The 20,881-nt window shown below is 43.3% G+C and overlaps 1 protein-coding gene across 2 annotated transcripts; it reads right to left on the bottom strand.

Moving 5' to 3' along the window:
- Positions 1-6,837: 6,837 nt before the first annotated feature.
- On the bottom strand, positions 6,838-20,025 carry LOC121449653 (zinc finger protein 383). Of its 2 annotated transcripts, none has more exons than XM_041654258.1 (5): positions 19,622-20,025; positions 18,625-18,689; positions 10,932-11,058; positions 10,546-10,641; positions 6,838-8,988 (listed from the first exon to the last, which is right to left on the bottom strand). In XM_041654258.1, exons 2-5 carry the CDS (start codon positions 18,649-18,651, stop codon positions 7,805-7,807), a joined length of 1,434 nt encoding a protein of 477 aa, XP_041510192.1. In that variant the 5' UTR covers positions 18,652-18,689; positions 19,622-20,025; the 3' UTR covers positions 6,838-7,804. The 2 variants fall into 2 exon arrangements, with proteins under 2 accessions (XP_041510192.1, XP_041510191.1); XM_041654257.1 differs by having other exon boundaries at positions 19,697-20,025.
- Between the last annotated feature and the right edge of the window lie 856 nt (positions 20,026-20,881).

The following is a 20,881-nucleotide window of genomic DNA, read 5'->3' as shown; positions in this document are numbered from 1 at the left end:
TAAGATGTAAGAGCTATCTAGGAATATGCCTGAGCCATTGGCCAAACAGTGTTGTAATTAATATAGTGTAACCAGAGACTGCTCCTTCATTTCCTGGCCACTCAGACCCTAATAATCACATAGAAACTATTAATTACAACATTGCTTGGTCAATAGCTTATACTTCTTTTTAACTAACTCTTACATCTTAAATTAACCCATTTCTATCACCATGAGGCTGTGGCCTACCAGAAAGATTCCTAAGGTTTCAGCATGTCTTTCTCCTTTGGCAGCTACAGGGCTTCTCCCTGACTCCACCTACTCTCTATTATATATCTCTCTTCTGTCTGATTTTTCTCTGCTAAGCCATTGACTCAAAAAGCTTTATTCATTAACCAATAAAAGTCACACATATACAGAAGGACATCCCACATCAATATAGTGTGATTATTTGGGTCTGGGTGACCAGGAAACGGAAGTGCAGTCTCTGTTTACAGCTTACAAACCTCATATATGCGTTTGGTATCAGGGCCTGTTAAGAGTCACACCCATTTTTTTTTTTTTGCCACTAGCACTGAGCTTGGAAGTCATCTCTTAAAGGATCCGTGTCTCTGCTTGTCGCTAGCCAATAGGGTCTATCTGAAAAAATGCAGTTACCAAGAAGCCATGTTGACTCTGTTTTTCTGTGTTTAGAATCCTTTTATAGCTTTTTCATGTCTTATATGGAAATTCCTGCCCCATGTTGGAATGCCATTTGTAGGCAGACTTCTCTCTCCCATCATCCAATTGCAAAATAACTGACATAGAGACTCAATATTAATTATAAATGTTTGGTCTAGCTTGAAGTTATTACTAACTAGCTTTTATACCTTAAATTAACCCATTTCTATTCATGTATGTATTACCATGTATCTCGTGGCCATACTTATCCTCCAGCTTGTCTTGCTCCCTCTGCACCTCCTGGTGACTTCTGACTCTGCCCTTCTGTCTCCAATCATTGTCAGTTGGGCTCTTGTTGGAGGCTGCAGACCCCTGTCCCCTTGACTTTCTTTGCCTGCCTCAGACCCTTTGCCTGCTGGAGTGAACTGAGCAAAACAACTTGTTTATCTGTGCCTGCAGCTGCTCTGAGCACGAGACCCTGATGACAGGGGAGTGGATTCTGGTGAGGCCTGCAGCTGAAAGATCCCGAGAGCTGGGGTGTGGATATCAGTTAAGAATCCCTATATAATCTTCCCTGGAGCACAATAAAGTTGGCATTCTTGTATCAAGGATGACCCGTGTCCCCGTGTCTCTGTCTGTGTGCATGTGTTTTTAAGTCTTCAGCTTAGTTCCTTAGTGCTGGCACTACAGGCTCCCCCACCTAACCTTATCCTGTTCAGCCACTGGCCAGTCAGCTTCTTTATTAAATCACAGTGACATACAGTCATACAGTGTAAAGGAATATTTCACACTCACACTGACAGCAATTCTACTGCCTTTAGCTTCTGAGTGTTGGGTTTATGGACATGCACAATTGTACCGTGTGGTTTCTGGATTCTTACATAGAAAGGCATATCTTGGAAATTTATGTGTGCCAGGGAAAGGCTTGACGATTGTAAAAACCTCACTTCTTGCTGTTGGGGTAAAATTGCATTGGACCTTAGGAAGAAGCTTGGGTATTCCAACTTACTGGGCTTTTTTCCTTTTCTTACTTCTGTATATTTCACTTTCATTCTTATTTATTTTTTTTTTAAAAAAAACTACCTTTTTCATTTTACATACCAATCCCAGTTCCCACTCCCTCCACTCCTCCTGTTCCCTCTACCTTCTCCCACACCCCACCCCACATCCACTCCTCAGAGAGGGTAAGGCACATTGCTTTGTGGAAGGTCAAAGGCCCTCTCTACTATATCTAGGCTGAGCAAGGTAGCCCGCCAGAGAGAATGGGCTCCAAAAAGCCAGTACAAGCAGTAGGGATAATCCTGGTCTCACTGCCAGTGGCCCCGCAGTCTGCCCCAGCCATACAACTGCCACCCACACTCAAGAGGGCCTAGTTTGGTCCTCTGCTGGTTCCTTCCTTGTCCTGCTGGAGTTGGTGAGCTCCTATTAGCACAGGTAGACTGTTTCAGTGGGTGAACCCTTCATGGTCTTGACCTCTTTGCTCATATTCTCACTCCTTCCACTCTTCAGCTGGACTTTGGGAGCTCAGCTCAGTGCTCTGCAGTGAATTTCTGCCTCTGCTTCCATTGGTCACTGGATGAAGGTTCTATGGTGACATTTAAGATAGTCATCAGTCTGACTACAGGGCAAGGCCAGTTCAGACACCCTTTCCACTATTGCTTAGGATCTTAGCTGGGGTCATCCTTATGGATTCCTGGAAATTTCTCTAGTGTCAGGTTTCTTGCTAGCTCCATAATGGCTCCCTCAATCAAGATATCTCTTTCCTTGCTCTCCATCTCTGTTCTTCCCCCATCTCAACTATCCCATTCTCTCAGGTTCTCCTGCCCCCTCCCCCTTTCTTCCTCCTCCTCTCCTTCCACTCTCCCTTTTCCCCCTACCCTCACGCTCCCAATTTTCTCAGGGATCTTGTTTATTTCCCCTTCCCAGGGGACCTATATATGTTTCTCTTACGGTTTTCCTTGTTACTTAGCTTCTCTGAGGGCCGTGGACTATTGGCTTGTTATCCTTTGCTTTACAGCCAGTATCCACTTATGAGTGAGCTCATACCAAGCTCTTCAAGTAAGTGGGACCTCCCAAAATGGAGAAGCTTCTGTAAAGCCAAGGACATGGTCAATAAGACAAAAAGGCAGCCTGCAGAATGGGAAAAGGTCCTTGTTTCATTCTTACTCCATGGCTGGCTGTGTAGCTGGGTGGCTGGGCCCTATAGTCCCCCTCTCCTTCTTCTCTTGCTCCTTCTTCTTTCCACCCAGATTTCTCTTCCTATTTATTCTCCCGGCCTGTCAGCCAGCTCTTTAATAGACCATCAAGGCCTTTTAGACAGGCAAAGAATCACAGCTTCACAGTTAGGCAAATGCTTCATAAGAGAAGCAACATATCTTTGCTTCATTAAAACAAATGTTCCACAGCATAAACAAATGTAACACATCTTAAAATAATATTCTACAACACAGGAGCAGTTGGATCTCAGTCATCTTGAGGCTAGCTTGGTTTACACAATGAGTCTTAGGCCAGTCGAGGCTACATATTGAGGGGGAAAATATTTAGGACTATGCTATTCAATATACTAGTCACTATATGTAACGACTTAATTTTTTATTATTTTATGGCTGTTTGTTTTTATGTGTTTTGCCTGTATAAATGTCTGTGTACCACATATTTATATGCGGTGTTCACAGAGGCCAAAAACAGGTGCGAGGTCTTTGAGAATTGGAGTTACAGTTATTGGTAGCAATGTGGGTGCTGGGAATCAAACCTGGGTCCTCTGGAAGAGCAAACAGTGCTCTTGACCTCTGAGCAGCATCTCCAGCCCCATGACAAATTTAAATTAACTGAAATTAAAATTATTTAGTCCTTTTATCCCTATGAACAATTCAAGTATCCCAAAGCCAAGTGTTGTTATCAGTTACTGTGCCAGATAGAGAAAGCGAATATAATTACCATCAGCACAGAAAATTTTGCCAGACAGCATGGGATAGTGATCCAAATTAACATGGCAAAGATCTTATAGTTATTAAACAAGGAAAAGATAGGAACAAGACTGGTCAATAATAGGTAAAGGAAATCAGCCAGACAGTGGTTGGCGCATGCCTTTAATCCCAGCACTCGGGAGGCAGAGGAAGGCAGATTGCTGTGATTTTGAGGCCAGCCTGGTCTACAGAGTGGGTCCATGACAGTCAAGGCTACACAAAGAGAAATTATAGCCTGATCTTTGTTGTAGTTTGCAAATTTTAGTACTTTTAGTAACGTGTATGTATTCATGTGTCTGTTTCTCTGGCACATATGTGTAGGTGCTCACAGAGGCCAGAATTGGGTATAAGATCCTCTGAAGCTGGAATCCTGTGAGCCACCCGACATGGATGTTGGGAACCCAACCCAGGTCCTCTAGAGAAGAGACAAGGGCTCATAAACTGCTGAGCCATTTCTCTAGCCTCAGTCCTGATCTTGATTTATTGTTATTCTTATCATTTACCCCACACATTTTATTTCTTGTCTCCCCACACAGGATTGCAAGATCTAAGACAACTAGCTAGGGCTTGTCTGGCTCCCTGATGTATTTCAGGGCGAGAACAATGCCAGCAATACTGTAGGTGCTCAGAAACGACTGTATCAACCGATATAAGCCACACTGTGTAACCTGTAATGTGCAGAGCGACATTTTTCATGTTGCTCGTGTTAGCTTCATTCAAGCCTCGCATACTTAAATGATAGGTACTACTATCTTCATTTTAATATTCCTAAAATTGATAGTCAAGAAGTTTTAACAACCTTCTGTGTGTGGATGTTTTGCCTTCATGCGTACCTGTGCATAATATCCACGCAGCGCCCAAACCCAAAAGAGGGCTGCCTGGGTGCGCTAGGACTGGAGTTTAAGTTTTGAGCGCATGGGGGAATCAAGTCTGGATGCTCTGTAAGAACAAATGATCTTACCCACTGAGCTGTCTCACCAGCTGCCAGTTCTAACTTCTAAGGTCCAAATGCTGTATGATTTAAAAGCTGGTCTTTCTCATCTCCGTTAGCGTAACAAGTGGATGTGGAAAATTTCACAAGAACTCACCTCTAAATAAAGTGCTACAAGCTAAGCCAGGTGGTAATGGCGCACACCTTTTATCCCAGCACTAGGAAGGCAGAGGCAGGCAGACTTCTGTGAGTTCGAGGCCAGCTTGGTCTACAAAAGCTAGTTCCAGGACAGGCTACAAAGAAACCCTGTCTCGAAATACCACACACACACACACACACACACACACACCATCTCACGGTGTCCCCAGGTACACACACACCGTCTCGCGATGTCCACCGGGTCCATCTCCACTGGCCCTCACCTCCCCGCCCCACAGGCCATGCAAAAGGGCTCTGTGACCCAGGCCCGTGACGTCACAGCGGGCCCAGCCAGATATTCTCAGCTAGAGGCTCCGTCTGGGCCCCCAGAACTACCAGCCCCAGAGTTCTTTGCTGCGCATCTCTAGGCACTACAGGTATGAGCCACCATAACCATCTAATCACATTTTATATAACTACATCTTCCTCCTCCAATCCCCTTTATTATGGGACAAGATGTAGAATAGGGTGTTGTGTGATATTTTCATTGCGTTTTGACAAATAAAGCTCGCTTGGAGTTAGAGGGCAGAGCCAGTCACTAGCTGACCATAGAGGTTTGGAGGACTGTAGAGAGAGGACAGGAAGTGGCCAGGCAGGGCTAAGACACAATCTTGGCCCTTTTGGATGAAGGAACAGAAGAGGTAGGCAGGTACTACCTTTTCAGAAACATTCAGTTATCTTTCAGAAACTGAAACTCCAGCTTCTGACTCCTAGTTTTTATTAATAAGATTAGATTAACATTTCTTTAACTTGTGTCCAAAATAAAATTATTTTAATACCCAGGTATTTAATCATCTCTGTGTGCTCCCATTCTTGTCGAAGAATATGACTTGCTGCAAAGCAGCATCTTTTGAGATAAAACATTCCATCTTGGAGGATGTTTTATAGGGAGGTGAAATATTCTTCTATGCAGGAATGCTCCTTACAAATCAGGAAGTACACAACCCAAAAACTTTTAAGAAATCCCTGAAACTGAGTAGACTCATCAGGTCCCTCCTTTTCCAAGGTTATAGAAGCAGTAAGGACGGTCCTTAACTGAGCAGCCTGGAAGAGGTAATGCCCAGAGGGTCACCCATCCCGGGATGGGCTTCTTGGGATGCGGGTATCTCTGAGTCACTTCTGCTCTTATCGCTAATCCCCCTCCCCCATGCTCCTGCATGCAACTCCAGTAACATACTGGTTCACCACGACTTTGGGAACATCCTCACTTTGGCTGTCACTGGTTCCCTATCAAAGGTGAATAGAAGCTTGCTCATGCCTCTCCCAGGAATACCGCCACACAATTCTTGTATGTTTTCTGCTTTTGGGAAATAAAGAAAAACAATGTCATCTCTTCCTGCTGTTTTGACAGCTGTGACTTCAACTACCTGCCAAAACCTTCCAGAATTTCAGACTGACATCATTTGAACAACATTAAGAATTAAGTCTGAAGCTGGCTGTAGTGCCCACATTTTTAATTCCAGCACTTAGGTGGCAGAAGCAGGCAGATCTTTGTTTTCCAGGATAGCCTGGTCTACAGTGAGTTCCAGACCAGCCACAGCTACAAAGTAAAATTGTCCCAGAGAGAGAGAAAGAGAAAATGAATGAGAACTAAGTCTAAATAAAGACTACCACACAACTGTTTTTCACTTGTAATTCAATAAGTGGTAGAGGAAAGGCTTTATTTCATATAACTATTTAATTTTTCTATCACAGATCCTCCAGTTTTGATAAAGGTAAATGGCAGTTAAAAGTACATTCCAAGGCTAGGTGGTGGTGGTGCACACCTTTAATACCAGCACTTGGGAGGTATAAGCAGGCAGATCTCAGTGAGTCTGAGACCAGCCTGGTCTACAAAGCGAGTTCTAGGGCAGTCAGGATTGTTACACAGAGAAACCACATCTCAAAAAAACAAAAAAGTACATTCCAGAAGTTAGGAGAAGTGGGCTAACAATAAAACACTTGCCAAGAATTCATGAGTGAGTGGCTGCTTGCCTAGCACATATAAGGCCCTGGTGTCTATCCCCAGCTCTACACACACACACACACACACACACACACACACACACACACACACCTTCCAGAAATCATAAAGAAAATTATGACACAGTATGCTAATGATAACAGAGAAACCTTTTATTAGACCTATACTGTATGCTAGGAGTAGATGTACAGTCTTTATGGTTATGAGTTCGAGTCCTTGCAGCAAACCACGTCATATCCATGACTGCACATGTAAGATAAAGAACAAGAGCTCACCATGTGTGAGAAAATAATACTTTGCTAACACTTTCTGGCATGGCATTAGGATTAGGGCTAATGAAAAGGAAGAAAGAGCACGGCATACAAGAAGAAAAGGGGAATAAACTCAGCATTAAAAGAAATGCTTTTGATTTTCAGAGAAATAAAACATCAAACATCCAAACATAAGTTTGGGGTCATATTAATAGAAACTTCTTTTATAAATGCAAAAATTTAGAAGTAACCATAACATGAATAATAGTCATTTAAAAGATACGTTTCATTGCTGGAAAAGCAATTATTATAATGTTTCTAGCATGATAAAAGCAGATGAAGGGAGAACACAAATACCATAACTACATGGCTTTTAGAAAATAAAGTCCAGCAGAATTAGTTCTACCAAACTGATAATCATCGTCTACAATCAATATAGCAGTTCATTTTGATGTTTCAGCTTTGGATTTTCTAGTTTTCTCATTTTTTTTTCACTTACAATAAAAATAAAGCTCATGAAATATAGCAAAAAGACTGACATGCCTCAAATCAACACTGGAATTCAACAAGGAACTTAAAATCACTACAGGTTACACAATTAAAACACTGTGATATTAGTGCAAACATCAAAAACAGTTTAGAAGATGATAAAAGACAGTCCTAAAAGTGTAAGAAAATATAAACAACGGTACAACAAAGCCCAGCAATGGAGAAATAAAGGGCAATTAGGCACCTAGCACTGGGGCGGGAGAAGAGAGCAAACGCAGACTCGGAATCCCTAACCTACAGTTATGATTGAAAGTATAAATACCTAATCAACCGCGTCAAGAAAGTAACTCTCAAATATGAATTTTTATTATTCATTAGCGTGAATTTCCTGATGGCGAGCAAGGTCTGAGTCATTACTGAATGTCTTCCCACATTCCTTACAGCTAAAGGGCTTGTCCCCACTATGAATTCTCAGATGGCGGGTAAGGTTTGAGCATTTATTAAAAGCCTTGCCACATTTCTTACATTCGTAAGGTTTTTCATCTGAGTGGACTCTCTGGTGCTGAAAAAGCTGTGAGTTCTGGGTGAAGGCCTTCCCACATTCAAGGCACTCGAAGGGCTTCTCACCAGCATGGATTCTTTGATGCTGCCGAAGCTGTGAGCTCTGAGTGAAGGCCTTCCCACACTCCTTACACTCGTAGGGTTTCTCCCCGGTGTGGATTCTCTGGTGGTTTGTAAGCGCCGAGCCACTACTAAAGGCCTTCCCACACTCCTTGCACTCATAGGGTTTCTCCCCAGTGTGGGTTCTCTGGTGCTGAATGAGCTTTGAGCTCTGAGTAAAGGCTTTGCCACATTCCTTACATTCATAAGGCTTCTCACCTGTATGAACTCGCACGTGTTGGAAAAGTTGTGAGCTCTTTGTAAAGGCTTTCCCACATACTTTGCATGCATAAGGTTTCTCACCAGTGTGAATTCGCTGATGGTCGATAAGATTTGAACAATAGCTAAAGGCTTTTCCACATTCCTTACACTCATAAGGTTTCTTACCAGTGTGTATCCTCTGGTGCTGAGAAAGGTATGAGCTACAACTGAAGGCCTTCCCACAGTCCTTACACTCAAAGGGTTTCTCACCAGTGTGAATTTTCAGATGACGAGTGACATGTGAACCACAACTGAAGAATTTCCCACACTCCTTACATTCGTAGGACTTTTCACCAATATGAAGTCTCTGATGTTGCATGAACTGTGAGTTCTGAGTAAAGACCTTCCTACATTTCTTACACTCATAGGGCTTCTCACCATTATTAACAATCTGTTGTAGGGTAAGGAAAGTCTGTTGAACAAATGTGGGCATGTACTCACGACTGAGTATTTCTTGGCTTAAATGGTCATTTTGATATTGCAATTGGCTTCCACATTCCAGAACGTCTCTAAAACTGGAGTACTCGAGGCCATGCTTCTTAAGTCCCATTAGCTCCCTCTGGCATGATTCTATTTCATAAACTTCCTTCTTCAGAGATAATAACTTGCTTTCACACATTGACTCCAGAGCTGAAAGGCAAAAAGTAGAAAATGTTCTCTTCCCTTCCTATTTGGAAAAACTTAAAACTTTTATAATGGAAATGGGAAAAACTAAAGTGAATTTACTATCTAGAGGTGGTTATCACAGGCACTTAAGATCTGTCTTGTATAGTGCTTCTCAGCCTTCCTAACGCTGCAACTTAAATACAGTTCATGTTGTGGTGCCCCCAACTATAAAGTTATTTTCATAACTATAATTTTGCCACTATTATGAATCATAATATAAATGTTTTAGAGACAGTGTGTGTGTATATATATATATATATATACACACACACACACACACATATATATATATATATATATATATATATATATATATATATATATTTATCTATATCCATGGCAAATTCCTGGATATTTTGTGGCATAATAAATAATAAATGTGGTCTTTCATTTGTTTTGGGTTTAGATAAGAAAGCAAGGTCTCATGATCTAGCTCTGGCTGGCCTTGAACTCAGAGATCCTCTGCCTCCCAAGGCTAGGATTAAAGGAATGTCCCCTGAGATGAGGTCTTACTATGGAACTGGCTGATTCTGGGATTATCTTGCCTCAATCAATTTAGATAAAAAAAAAAGGGGGGGGAATATTGTGGAATAATCTTTTTGTACACTGTGAAGATGTGCCACTCTGATTGGTTTAATAAAAAGCTGAATGACCAATAGCTAGGCAGGAACTGGGGGGCAGAGGACACCAGGAGGAAAAAGGGAGGAGACGCCAGGGGTGCAGAGCAAGCAGCCTGGGCATTTGCAAAGTAAAGGTGATCAAGCCACATAAAAGAAGTAGATGAACAGAACTGGGCTAGTTTAAGTTAGAAGAACTAGTTAGAAACAAGTCTAAGCTATTGGTGAGCTTTCATAAGTAATAAGTCTCTGGGTGGTTACTCGGGAGCTGGCAGATGGGACAGAGAAGTCTGCCTCCAGTCAAGATGATAAACACACATTAGCATGTTGGTCTTTGTCCTGATTTCTGCCACAGTGCTACTGAGTGTGTTCACTGATAGGTCTCAGAGAGCCTCGGGACTGGATCTGGAAGGACGGGCTGGTGGTTAAGTCTGGCAGCTCGGTTCCCAGTATCCACAGGGCAGCTCACACAGCCTGTGACTGTTGTTCCAGATGTATGAACTCTTCTGCCCTCTGCGGGCAACAGTGCACATCTGCACACACACCACACACTTGGTTTATTAGAAGGCTGGGGTTTAGCTACTGGACCTCTGGATGGAGGAAAGACTGAGGTGTCAGTTACATAAAAACGATGACAAGCTTGATGACGGAGTCTGATCCCAGGACCTACATGATGGGCAGAGAGCCAACTCCAGTAAGTTGTCCTTTGATCTCCACACACTAACCTCATACAACAAACAAATAAATGTATGCAACTAAAAACAATTTTTTTTAAAGAACTTGGTTTTCTCACTAGACCTAGCTTTCCTGGCAGAAGCTTTCAAAATAAATCTCACAGGTGCTGTTTCCTCAATCAGCAGCGAGTTATCCCCAGGCACTGCACTGCTGAGTGTTTCTCACTTACCTGAGCATAGGCCTCTTGTAAGCTCTTTGCCAATCATCCAGGGCTCTTTGCCTTGCTCCAATAAAGAGATCACCTGAGGCTTGGGAATGTGAAGTCCTGCTTACAAGAAAAGATATGGGACATTGTTATGCTGTGGGAAACAGATCCAATCCCTCGATCACCAAGCAAGAGATGCCATGACAGGAACAGCCAAAGACGCAGATGAAGCTTCAGCCACAGCCCACTGGAGCGGCCTGTTTCCCGGGCTTCTTTTTCAGCCCAGCTGAAACCATGTGCAAACAAGGAGCAGGAATTCAGGTGGCAAAGTTGGAAAGCAGCTGAGAAATTCACTGAGGAAGAAGCAGACACTCCAGAGAAGGCTGAGTTGTTGGTACGGGCGCTCTTACCCACTGAAAGCAGGTTGCTGTAGTTCTCCAACATCACATCTCTGTACAAGTCCCTCTGAGCAGGGCCCAGGCACTCCCACTCCTCCTGAGAGAAGTCCAGGGACACGTCGCTGAACACCATCAATTTCTGAAACAATAAACGCACACCCTAGCTGTAAAATACAAAAACTCCTCCTGAAACTCTGGTGCTTGTGCTGTGGGGTTCAGCGAATGAGCCATTGCTCTGATGTCAAGAACCAGTACCTCTGGATTCTCTGTTCATTCAGAAACAGATGACAAAGCCAAGCATGCTGATGCATGACATAATGCCAGCACCAGGGAGGCTGAGACAAGAGTACTTTGAGTTGTCAGCCTGGGTTATATAGTGAGATAAAGTCTCAAAACATCAGGACTAGGGAGTAGTCACTGATAGAGTCCAGGTTTCAATCCCCAGCATCAAGAAAAAAAAATTTCTTACTAATACAAATTATTTTTCTGGTGACCAAATGTTTTGATTTCTGATTTACAATCTCAACAGCTTATATACACTGATGAGACTAATTAAAACCACCCACTATCATACTTGTTCTTATTTCTGAGATAAATAAAATGAATGATTCATATAGAAAGTCAGCATGACCAGGTTGTGGGGGTGCACACCTTTAATCCCAGCACTCGGGAGGCAGAGGCAGGAGGATCTCTGTGAGTTCGAGGTCAGCCTGATCTACAGAGCAAGTTCCAGGACAGCTAAGGCTGTTCCACAGAGAAACCCTGTCTTGAAAAACCAAAAATCAGCATGACCCACAGTTCCCATTGGACTTCAACTAAACATGTTTTTAAATACTTAGAGTCTCAAAGGTCTGTATCAGCTACTAATGATTCCATAGGCCCCATAAGCTAGGACATCTTTCAACACTCGGAAGTACCGACCCCATTTCCTATTCTCTCACTGCAAAATACTAGTTTGTAGACATGATTTTGGCTTCTCCATGTGTCTTGCAAGCTAAGTGACTCATTGTCACCTCATCAAGTCACAGACTAGGAAGGACAAGCTCATTCTATAATTCTACTTTCACTTCCCTCAGTACACCATTTCCTGTCCATCACAGTGACTGGAAAAAGGTCAATACAAGATGAACAGTCATTTGCTGAATGAAAATATTAATGTTATTTGAAAATCAGAGGTACTTAGTGGTGATGCAGGATTAGCATGAGAGTCAACAGGGAACCAAGATTTGCACAGTAATCTTTATCAGCCACAAATGTCAGCACAAGGAAAGCAAGTGTAGCCTCCTGAGTGGCTGGAGTTCAGGTATTCACAGCACTGCACCTATCTCTCAAGAGGAAGAATGGAATGTCAGGGAGTAAGACCATCATTCCTTCAGTCATGGTGGGAAGTACTGCAGATACCGCCAGTCTTCCTCAAGGCTGCTCTAGAGGCAGGGGTGTTTCAGAATATTCCTTTACACTGTGTGAGGATGTGTCACTGTGATTGGGTTAATAAAGAGCTGAATGGCCAACAGCTAGGCAGGAAGAGGTTAGGTGGGACTTCTGGGGCCAGAAAGGACTAGAGGGAGAAGAAAGGTAGAGTCACCAGCTGGATGCAGAGGGAGCAGGACATGCACAAGGAGAGGTAAAAGCCACAAGCCCTGTGTTAACACATTGATTAATAGAAATGGGTTAATTTCAGTTGTAAGAGCTAACTAGAAACAAGTCTAAGCTAAAGTCAAGCTTTCATAATTAATAAGTCTTTGTGTCATTATTTGGGAGTTGGTGGCATAAAGACTTGCTACACAGGGGAGGCCCTGAGAAGGTAAGGCTGGGTAAGGAAAGGAATACCCTAGAAACTGTACCAGTCTTACAATGAATGCTTAAAGCAGTCAGATAATAACTAACTCTACTTTCCTCGTTGGAATTCTCCTTAGTGGGAATATGGAACAAATACTACCTATACTGTTGTGGAATATTCGTTTATACCGTAAAGATGTGTCTGCCTAAGATGCCTTCTGATTGGTATAATAAAGAGCTAAATGGCCAATAGCTAGGCAGGAGAGAATTGGAAGGACTTGTGGGCAGAGAGAGAGAACTGGGAGAAGAAATCTAGGCATCTGGATTTGTCAGTAAGACGTGGAGAGGAAACAGAAGGTGCAGGACAGAAGAGAGGTAAGGCCACATGGCAGAATGGAGATGAGTAGAAATGGTTTAGGTCATAGGAGCTAGTTGAGAACAAGCCTATGCTAAGGCCAAGCTTTCATAGTTAATAATAAGTTTCCATGCTACTTGTGAGCTGGCAGCCCAAAGAAAAATATGAGTACACTATACTTTATATGACATTGCATTTTATTTATTTTACTTGAGACAGGGTCTCACTAGGTACCTTGGTTGGCCTAGAACTTGTTATGTAGACCAGGCAGGTATTGAACTCACAGAGATCTGTCTGTCTCTGCATCCCAAGTACTAGGATTAAAGGCGTGTGCCATCTCCCCCAGCTATTTTTATTATGAACTATTCCTTTTTCTCCAGGGAAGCTTCCTGTCTAGATGTGTACTTTACCATAAAAAAATAAACCTAAAAGAACTACAAGACACATGGTGCATATTTTACCTGCTCAAACACATAACAAAAAAAATCATCTTTAACTGATTTGTGTACAATGCACAATCTATACTCATACTAATACAGATATGTATATTACTTTTAAAAGGTTATTCAGAGCAAGGGGACCAGACACCAATGAAAATGATGGCCCAGGTAATCCAGCATCCAGAACAGCTTCTAGGCTGCTGTATGAGATGATCCAGCCTTACAGAACACTACAGCCAGGACTTAACAATTATCCTGATTTTCTCAAGGTTCCCTGGAAGATGTCAGTGCCCCCAGTCAACAGGAAATAGCTAGAAAACTATGCCTACATTCTCAAAAAATGGGTTATAGATATTATCATTTAAGGGGGGCTGGTTATTGTTGTGTAAATTGTGCCTTCTAAGTCGCTCAGATTCTCTGATCACCAAACAATGTAGAATATGGGCCTGCTCCTCTCTTGCTTCCAGCTCCTCTTCCGGCTGCTAGACTCTGTTCCTGGTCGTGCAGGAGGCTGTTGTCTAGAATGGTGATCTGTAAGTTTTTCCCTTTAAATAAATAACCCTTTTATTAATCATAAAAAAAAGAATATGGGCATGCATATTTCGGCCCCCACAGGTTACAACTTATTGGTAATGGTCAGGAAAAAAGCTGAACAAAGGAGATTAGATTCAGGGATCTCCTTATAAAAAGAAAAGAGGAAATATAGAGATGATAGGATAAAAGGCTAGATTACTGAATCTACTTTAATCCAAAAACAATTAATAATCTTGAATATTTTACATTGGTATAGATTTTGGTTTATTGATAACATTTTAAAGTTAATTTTGTTATACTGTGTGTATATTTCTACTCTTGTTTGAAGTACTATTCTTATGAAGCTCATTTTAAATGTATAATTTAAAAATACAGATTAATAGTAGGTCATCTATAATAGTCAAACTTAAAGTCATGTTAGGTATGTTTTCAAGGTCATACACAGATATAGTTAAATAGTCTTCAAAGATGTACAGAATATGGCATTTAATATTTTTAATAACCTAAGGTTTTTCATGACAGAAAGACACATCTGCTCCTGGCAGCACTGATCTAGTTCAGAGAAGATGACGGGCAGAAAAAACTCCATATCGAGTTTGCTTTTTTTTATGCAAAAGCTAGTCATGTGGGCAGAGAAACTACCCTTGCCTCAAATGCTGACAATATACTGTCCAAACTGGACCAGCAGAATGCAAAAAAAAGTGGCTGCCAAACTTTGCCAAGACAAGGTAAGACAGTCCTTCAGAATTCCCTGCTTCACAGGAGGCTATAGACATGCTAGGCCTGTAGACTAGAGCTGAATGCCCCAAAGTTACAGAGGATCTTTGGGTGACTGCCCAAGCAGCAAGATGTCCCTGTCGCTAGGTAACATTTTGCCCTTCTGGGTCTTTGACAGAGTTGAAGACTAGATAGTTATAGTTTTATTTGGTTATGATAAAAAGTAAATTGATACAAAACTTTGGACTCATAAAGATAAGATAGATGGCAGAGTATTTCCTTTAATTTTGCCAAATACAAATAAACTAGATATTGTAACTGTAATTCTTATTTAGTAACTGTTTTGTTATATACAGCTTTACTATGTTAAGCCTAAAACCTTCCTTTTTAATTAGACAAAAAGAGAGAAATGCTATGAAATAATCCTTCTGTATACTGTGAATATGTATACCTCTCATTGGTTAATAAAGAAGCTGACTGGCCGACAGCAAGGCAGGATAAAGTTAGGTGGGACAATCAAACTGAGGGATGAAGGGCAGAGTAGAGGAGATACCAGCTAGCCACTGAGGAGACAGGACATGTAGAAAATGAGGTAACAAGGGCTGGAGAGATGGCTCAGAGGTTAAGAGCACTGGCCGTTCTTCCAGGGGTCCTGAGTTCAATTCCCAGCAACCACATGGTGGCTAACAACCATCTGTACTGAGATCTGGTGCCCTCTTCTGGCCTGCAGGCAGACATGCAGACAGAACATTGTGTAGATAATAAATAAATAAAGATTTATTTTTAAAAAATGAGGTAACAAGATATGAGTCACATGAAAATAATACATAAAAATATTGGTTAATTTAAATGTAAAAATTAGCTAGTAAAAACTCCTGAGCCATTGGCAAGCATTTATAATTCATATTAAGCCTCTGAGTGATTATTTGAGAGCAGCTGTGGGACAGGAACATTCAGCCTATAACAACCTTTTGGTAATAATTAAAAACTGAGAAACAATGTCCAAACTACGGTTGTTGTGGAATTATCTTTTTGTACACTACAAAGATTTGCCACTGGGATTGGTCTAATAAAAGTGGACTGGTCAACAGCTCAGCAGGGATGAAGCAGGAAACTAGCATGGGCAGTACGGAGAAAAGGTAATAAAGCCATGAGGCAGAAGTTATAAGAGCTAGTTAGAAACAAGCCTAAGCTATCAGCCAAGCTTTCATTAGTAATGAGTCTCCATGTAACCATTTGGGAACTGGCTAGCCAGACAGAAACATCCCTCTACATACAGTTATCTGTAATAAGGTTACTCTAGGTTTTTTTTTTTTTTTTTTGGTTTTTTTGAGACAGGGTTTTTCTGTAGCTTTGGAGCCTGTCCTGGAACTCACTCTGTAGCCCAGGCTGGCCTCAAACTCACAGAGATCCACCTGCCTCTGCCTCCCGAGTGCTGGGATTAAAGGTGTGTGCCACCACCGCCTGGCCCCAGACGCTAGTATTTTTTTTAAGACAAAGGGTCTCACTGCACAGTTCTCAATTAACAGACCATGGCTAGCCTCAAACTTGCAGAAATTGGCCTGCCTCTCATCTAGCAAATATGGAATTTTTAAGGTAAGGCATGGCAGCTCATACCCAGTGCTTAGGAGACTAAAGCAGGAGTTTGACTTCAAGTTTAAAGCCAGCCTGGGCTTCACAGTGAGACCCTGTTTCAGAACGAAACACAACCAACACCACAAATGACTCAAAAATGGGGGCTGAGAGATGGCTCAGTGGTTAAAGGACTTCCTGCCCTTGCTGAGGACCCGTGATTGGTTTCCAGCTCCCATACAGTGGCTCACGACCTTCTCGAACTCCAGTCCCAGTGGATCCAACACTCTCCTGGCCTCCAGAAGCACTGGACATATGAGGTGCTAAACATACATGCATACATGCATAGATACATAGATACATAGATACAAAACACAATACACACACACACACACACATATATATATATATATACATACATACAAAACAACCATACACATAAATTAAAAATAAACTTCTTTTTTTACGTATGGTGACTCACACATGTAATTTCAGTACTTGGGAAAGTGCAGGCAGGAGAATCAGAAGTATAAGGGAGCTTGAGACCAGCCTATAGGGTAAAAGGGACAACTGGAGCAGGAAACCAACCACACTGAGCACCTTGACTCTGAGTCCAGAGCCAGTGAAAGAAACACACCCTGGATCTGAGACCTGAGCCAGGGAAAGAAACATCTTTATTCCTGAACCCAGGACTAAAGACATGTTCCCTGACTCTGAAACCAGTGTCAAATAAACACACTTTGTCTCTAGAATCAGATCCAGTAAAAGAAATATGCCCTGGTCCTAAGATTAGAGTCAAAGGGCTAAAAAGAACCAGCGAAAGAAACACAGTTTGGCCATGAATCAGAGCCTTCTCTGCTCCTGAGCAGGGAAAACTAACCAATCCCTCTTTTCCCTGGGAAAACCCTGCCCCTAAGAAGCCATCTATATAAGCCTTTCTGCTGGTTGAGTTAGAGGCCACCTTTTATCCCTACCTGGCAGAGGCAGTCACTCTCCTGGACTTCTCTTTCCCAAATAAATCTCTCTCTCAAAAGAGTATTGGGTGGCAATCTTCATTCACTGGTACAGAACAGAAGAACCTGGCCCAGGGACGTCCCTCGGGGGCCAGAGCAAAGCAGAGACCAGAACTTTGCTGGGAGCTCCATGAGCGCTGAGCAAGGCGGGGCAGGAGATTGCTACATTTCTGCATGGGCTTCCCCTTTAGCAGAGTGTTAGCCAAAGAAGTCATGTCTTGGGCTGGAGAAGAAGCTGATAGCTCTGCTCGGATGTTCCCTTAAGGGCACAGCTATAGTGGCTCTCCAGAAGAGCAGGATTGCTATATCCTACCGGGAGACCACACCTAACCGCACCCCAGCTTCAGGAAGCCTGGCTTCCCAATAAAGCCAGGACACCTTTCCTGGAGGGCTGAGCTGTCCCATTGCAGCTCCAGCTTCCAGAGCTGTCCTACTATGGATCTACCCCTCCAGAGCTGTCCTATTGCGACTCTACCTTTCCAGGGCTGTCCTATTGGGGCTCCGCCCCTCCAGAACTGGCCTACTGTGGCTCCGCCCCTCCAGAGCTGTCCGATTGCGGCTCCGCCCCTCCAGAGCTGTCCTATTGTGATTCTACCCCTCCAGAGCTGTCCGATTGCGGCTCCGCCCCTCCAGAGCTGTCCAATTGTGATTCTACCCCTCCAGAGCTGTCCTATTGTGATTCTACCCCTCCAGAGCTGTCCTATTTCGGCTCCGCCCCTCCAGAGCTGTCCTACCGCGGCTCCACCCCTCCAGAGCTGTCCTACCGCGGCTCCGCCCCTCCAGAGCTGTCCTACGGGCTCTCAGCACAGCCTGGGGTCCCAGGGTATCTTTGCAGCACCACAGTTGTAGCACATTCCCCTACACAGCCTGTCTCAAAAAACAAAACAAAGCAAACAACAACCAAACTACACAACTGCCATGCATAACTTTTAGTGGGAATATATGCAGTGGTCGGTGCTGTAAAGATCCCACCCTTGAAAATAACAGGAGAAGAAACTGAGCAGAGGTTGTTTCCGTGCAGGGAAAATTTAACTCAGCTCTGTTTCCGAAATTCTTTAAAATAACCCTGTTTGAGATGTGTGTTTGGAAAGAAACAAAAACTTTACAAGTTATCTGTTTCCTAAATCAACATGTAACCATTACACAGAATGAAGTCAGAGCAAACACAGGGTGTGTGTCCATGCAGAGTTTCCCACCATTTTCATGAATGGAAAATTTGAAGAACCAGGTTATTTTATGAGTCAGTGCTAAGCAAGACCATCCCAGAGAAAAGCAAACGGGAAAGCCCAGTGCACCTTGGATTTGGCTTGGTCCACAGCCATTCCTCTTTTCTCCACTGGATACTTCTGGAGGGGCAGAGCTGGGGAAGAAAGAAGGAATCATGAGATCCTAAGCCTTTTAATAAAAGGTCACCCTGGATGCATACCTGTCACCCAGGGAGAAGAAATCTAGGCTGTCGTGATATTCCTAGAGTCAGAAAAGGAATGAAGCCTATGTTGTCGGAGACTGGAATTGGTCCTTATCTCACTGGGGTCTCAGAACAGAAGATTGGAGCCACTTGGTCAGTCAGAGGCATCCCACACCTACAAACCCACGGCTGCAGTCACTCACCCACCACAGGGATCCCATATATCCTGACACCCACACCTAACCCAAACAACAGCCTGCAACAGCTGTCGAAGCCACAGGAACACGTCTACCCTGAGAATACAGCCACATCCACACGGTTACAGAACCCTAAAATACAACACCACAGAAAACCACGGTGCTACAAATGGTCACAATAACACACTCACTGCGGAGTCACACAATAGTGACAATCCCCTCCAGTTCCCCTCATGAGAATTATACAAAATCACACAATTAGCAGAACACAACAGCCTCATGAGAGACACAGTCAGCCTGGCAACGGGACTCATCTTCCAACCATACTCACTATATCACATAAAGTTACATAATCACACTCAAACATCTGCAGAGTCTCAAACACCCAGTACACACGGTACACACACACACACACACACACATCTCCCCCTCAAGTTAAGTCTTGCGAGCGTAATTACTAACTCTCTGATAGATCCCTCATAAACAAGTTATGCCATTACACACCATCAGTCCAAACACACGGGGACGCAATCACACACACATACACACACGGTCGCACAGTTATCAATCACACACAGCTCTGAGAATGCTCACTGAGAAACTTAAAAATCACACCCGAGCACTCGTGGCGCCCTAGGGTCACTTCAGGTCACACTCACGCACAGCCAAGAGCTCGCTACTGCTCACCCGGCTAGACTAACTCCCATCGGCCTGACAGCTCCGATACCAACTGGTATTTCCCTTCAGAACTCAGGGTCGCACCTGCGGAGCCTCACAAGGGTCTAGGCCGCTCCCCGCGCACTTTCCCGTCCCCGGACAACGAGGGTCCCGCAGGCAAAAGAAGGGGCTGCTTTGAGTGCGCGGAAGTTTCTGGGAAATGTAGTCCGCGGTGGGACCTGGCGGGGAAAATGGCGCCCGCTCTCGGATTCCCGCCAGGGCACCGCCTGAGGCAGGCTGAGAGGCTCGCTCCGCACGTGCAATTGCGTGCGCAAGTTTCCTAAACACAGGCACAAATTGGGACTGAAACTCTCACAACACGCAGGGCTGACATCCTGGACACAAGCCCCCTCCATGGTAAGGGGCCGACCTCGGGAAACCACTGCTTTCTGAGTAAGTGGAGGCCAGGTTGGCGCCGGAAGCTGTGTGTCGTCGCACGTGTTTCTGGGAAATGTAGTCTAGGGACTAGTGCGTGGCACTAATCTCCTGGAACAAAGTTGCTTCAGTGATAGCTGAAAGACCACACCCAGTGTTGGGACGCTTGTGGGCGTTAGAACACACTGAAGGAATGTTTAGGATGTCGATAGGTCTCCCGTTTTGCCTTCCTCAGTATAGGGTTTATATGACTCATTTAGGTGGCATATAAAAAAAGACAATAAATATTAGTTATTAAAAACTGTCAGATTTAGGAAGAATTGTGAACGAATGATTGCTCCTGAGTAGGCATGGGATTCTTTTACAGTTCAGTTTCTTTTCTTAAAAAAAAGTTTTTTCCTATTCAAATTTATTTGTTTGTTTGTTTAGAGTCTGGGTATCTCTCCAGGGAGACTTGTTTGTTTGTTTGTTTTGAGTCTGGGTATCTCTCCAGGCCGTCTTGGAACTCACTGTGTTGGCTGGATTTGCAGTTCATCTTATCCATCTTTCCCTGTCTCAGATGTTTGGACTAAGGGTGAGCGTCACCACTATCCCGCGAAAATATTCTTAAATTAGGAAATAGTGATGTGTGTGCAACTCTGTGAAACAGTAAAACAATTAAGTTGTGTGTAGCAAGAGCGGCTACGGGGAACTGAACCCGGGAACTCGTGCGTGTGGCGTGAGCCTTCTGATGCCTTATTAGTTATAGTTATGTTGGATTTTTAAAAGAAAATCAAGTCCACTGAGGTACAATTTCGATACAACAAAAGACACCAGTCGTATGGGTTTATTGTAAAACACACCTTTAAAAGCTTC

The sequence above is a fragment of the Microtus oregoni genome, unplaced genomic scaffold (genome assembly GCF_018167655.1).
Source record: "Microtus oregoni isolate MIOR12 unplaced genomic scaffold, Mior012 000006F_ref0000085, whole genome shotgun sequence".
Taxonomy (NCBI): Eukaryota; Metazoa; Chordata; class Mammalia; order Rodentia; family Cricetidae; genus Microtus; species Microtus oregoni.
Note: the sequence above shows the minus strand (reverse complement) of the source record. Positions and strands in the feature narration are given on the sequence as shown.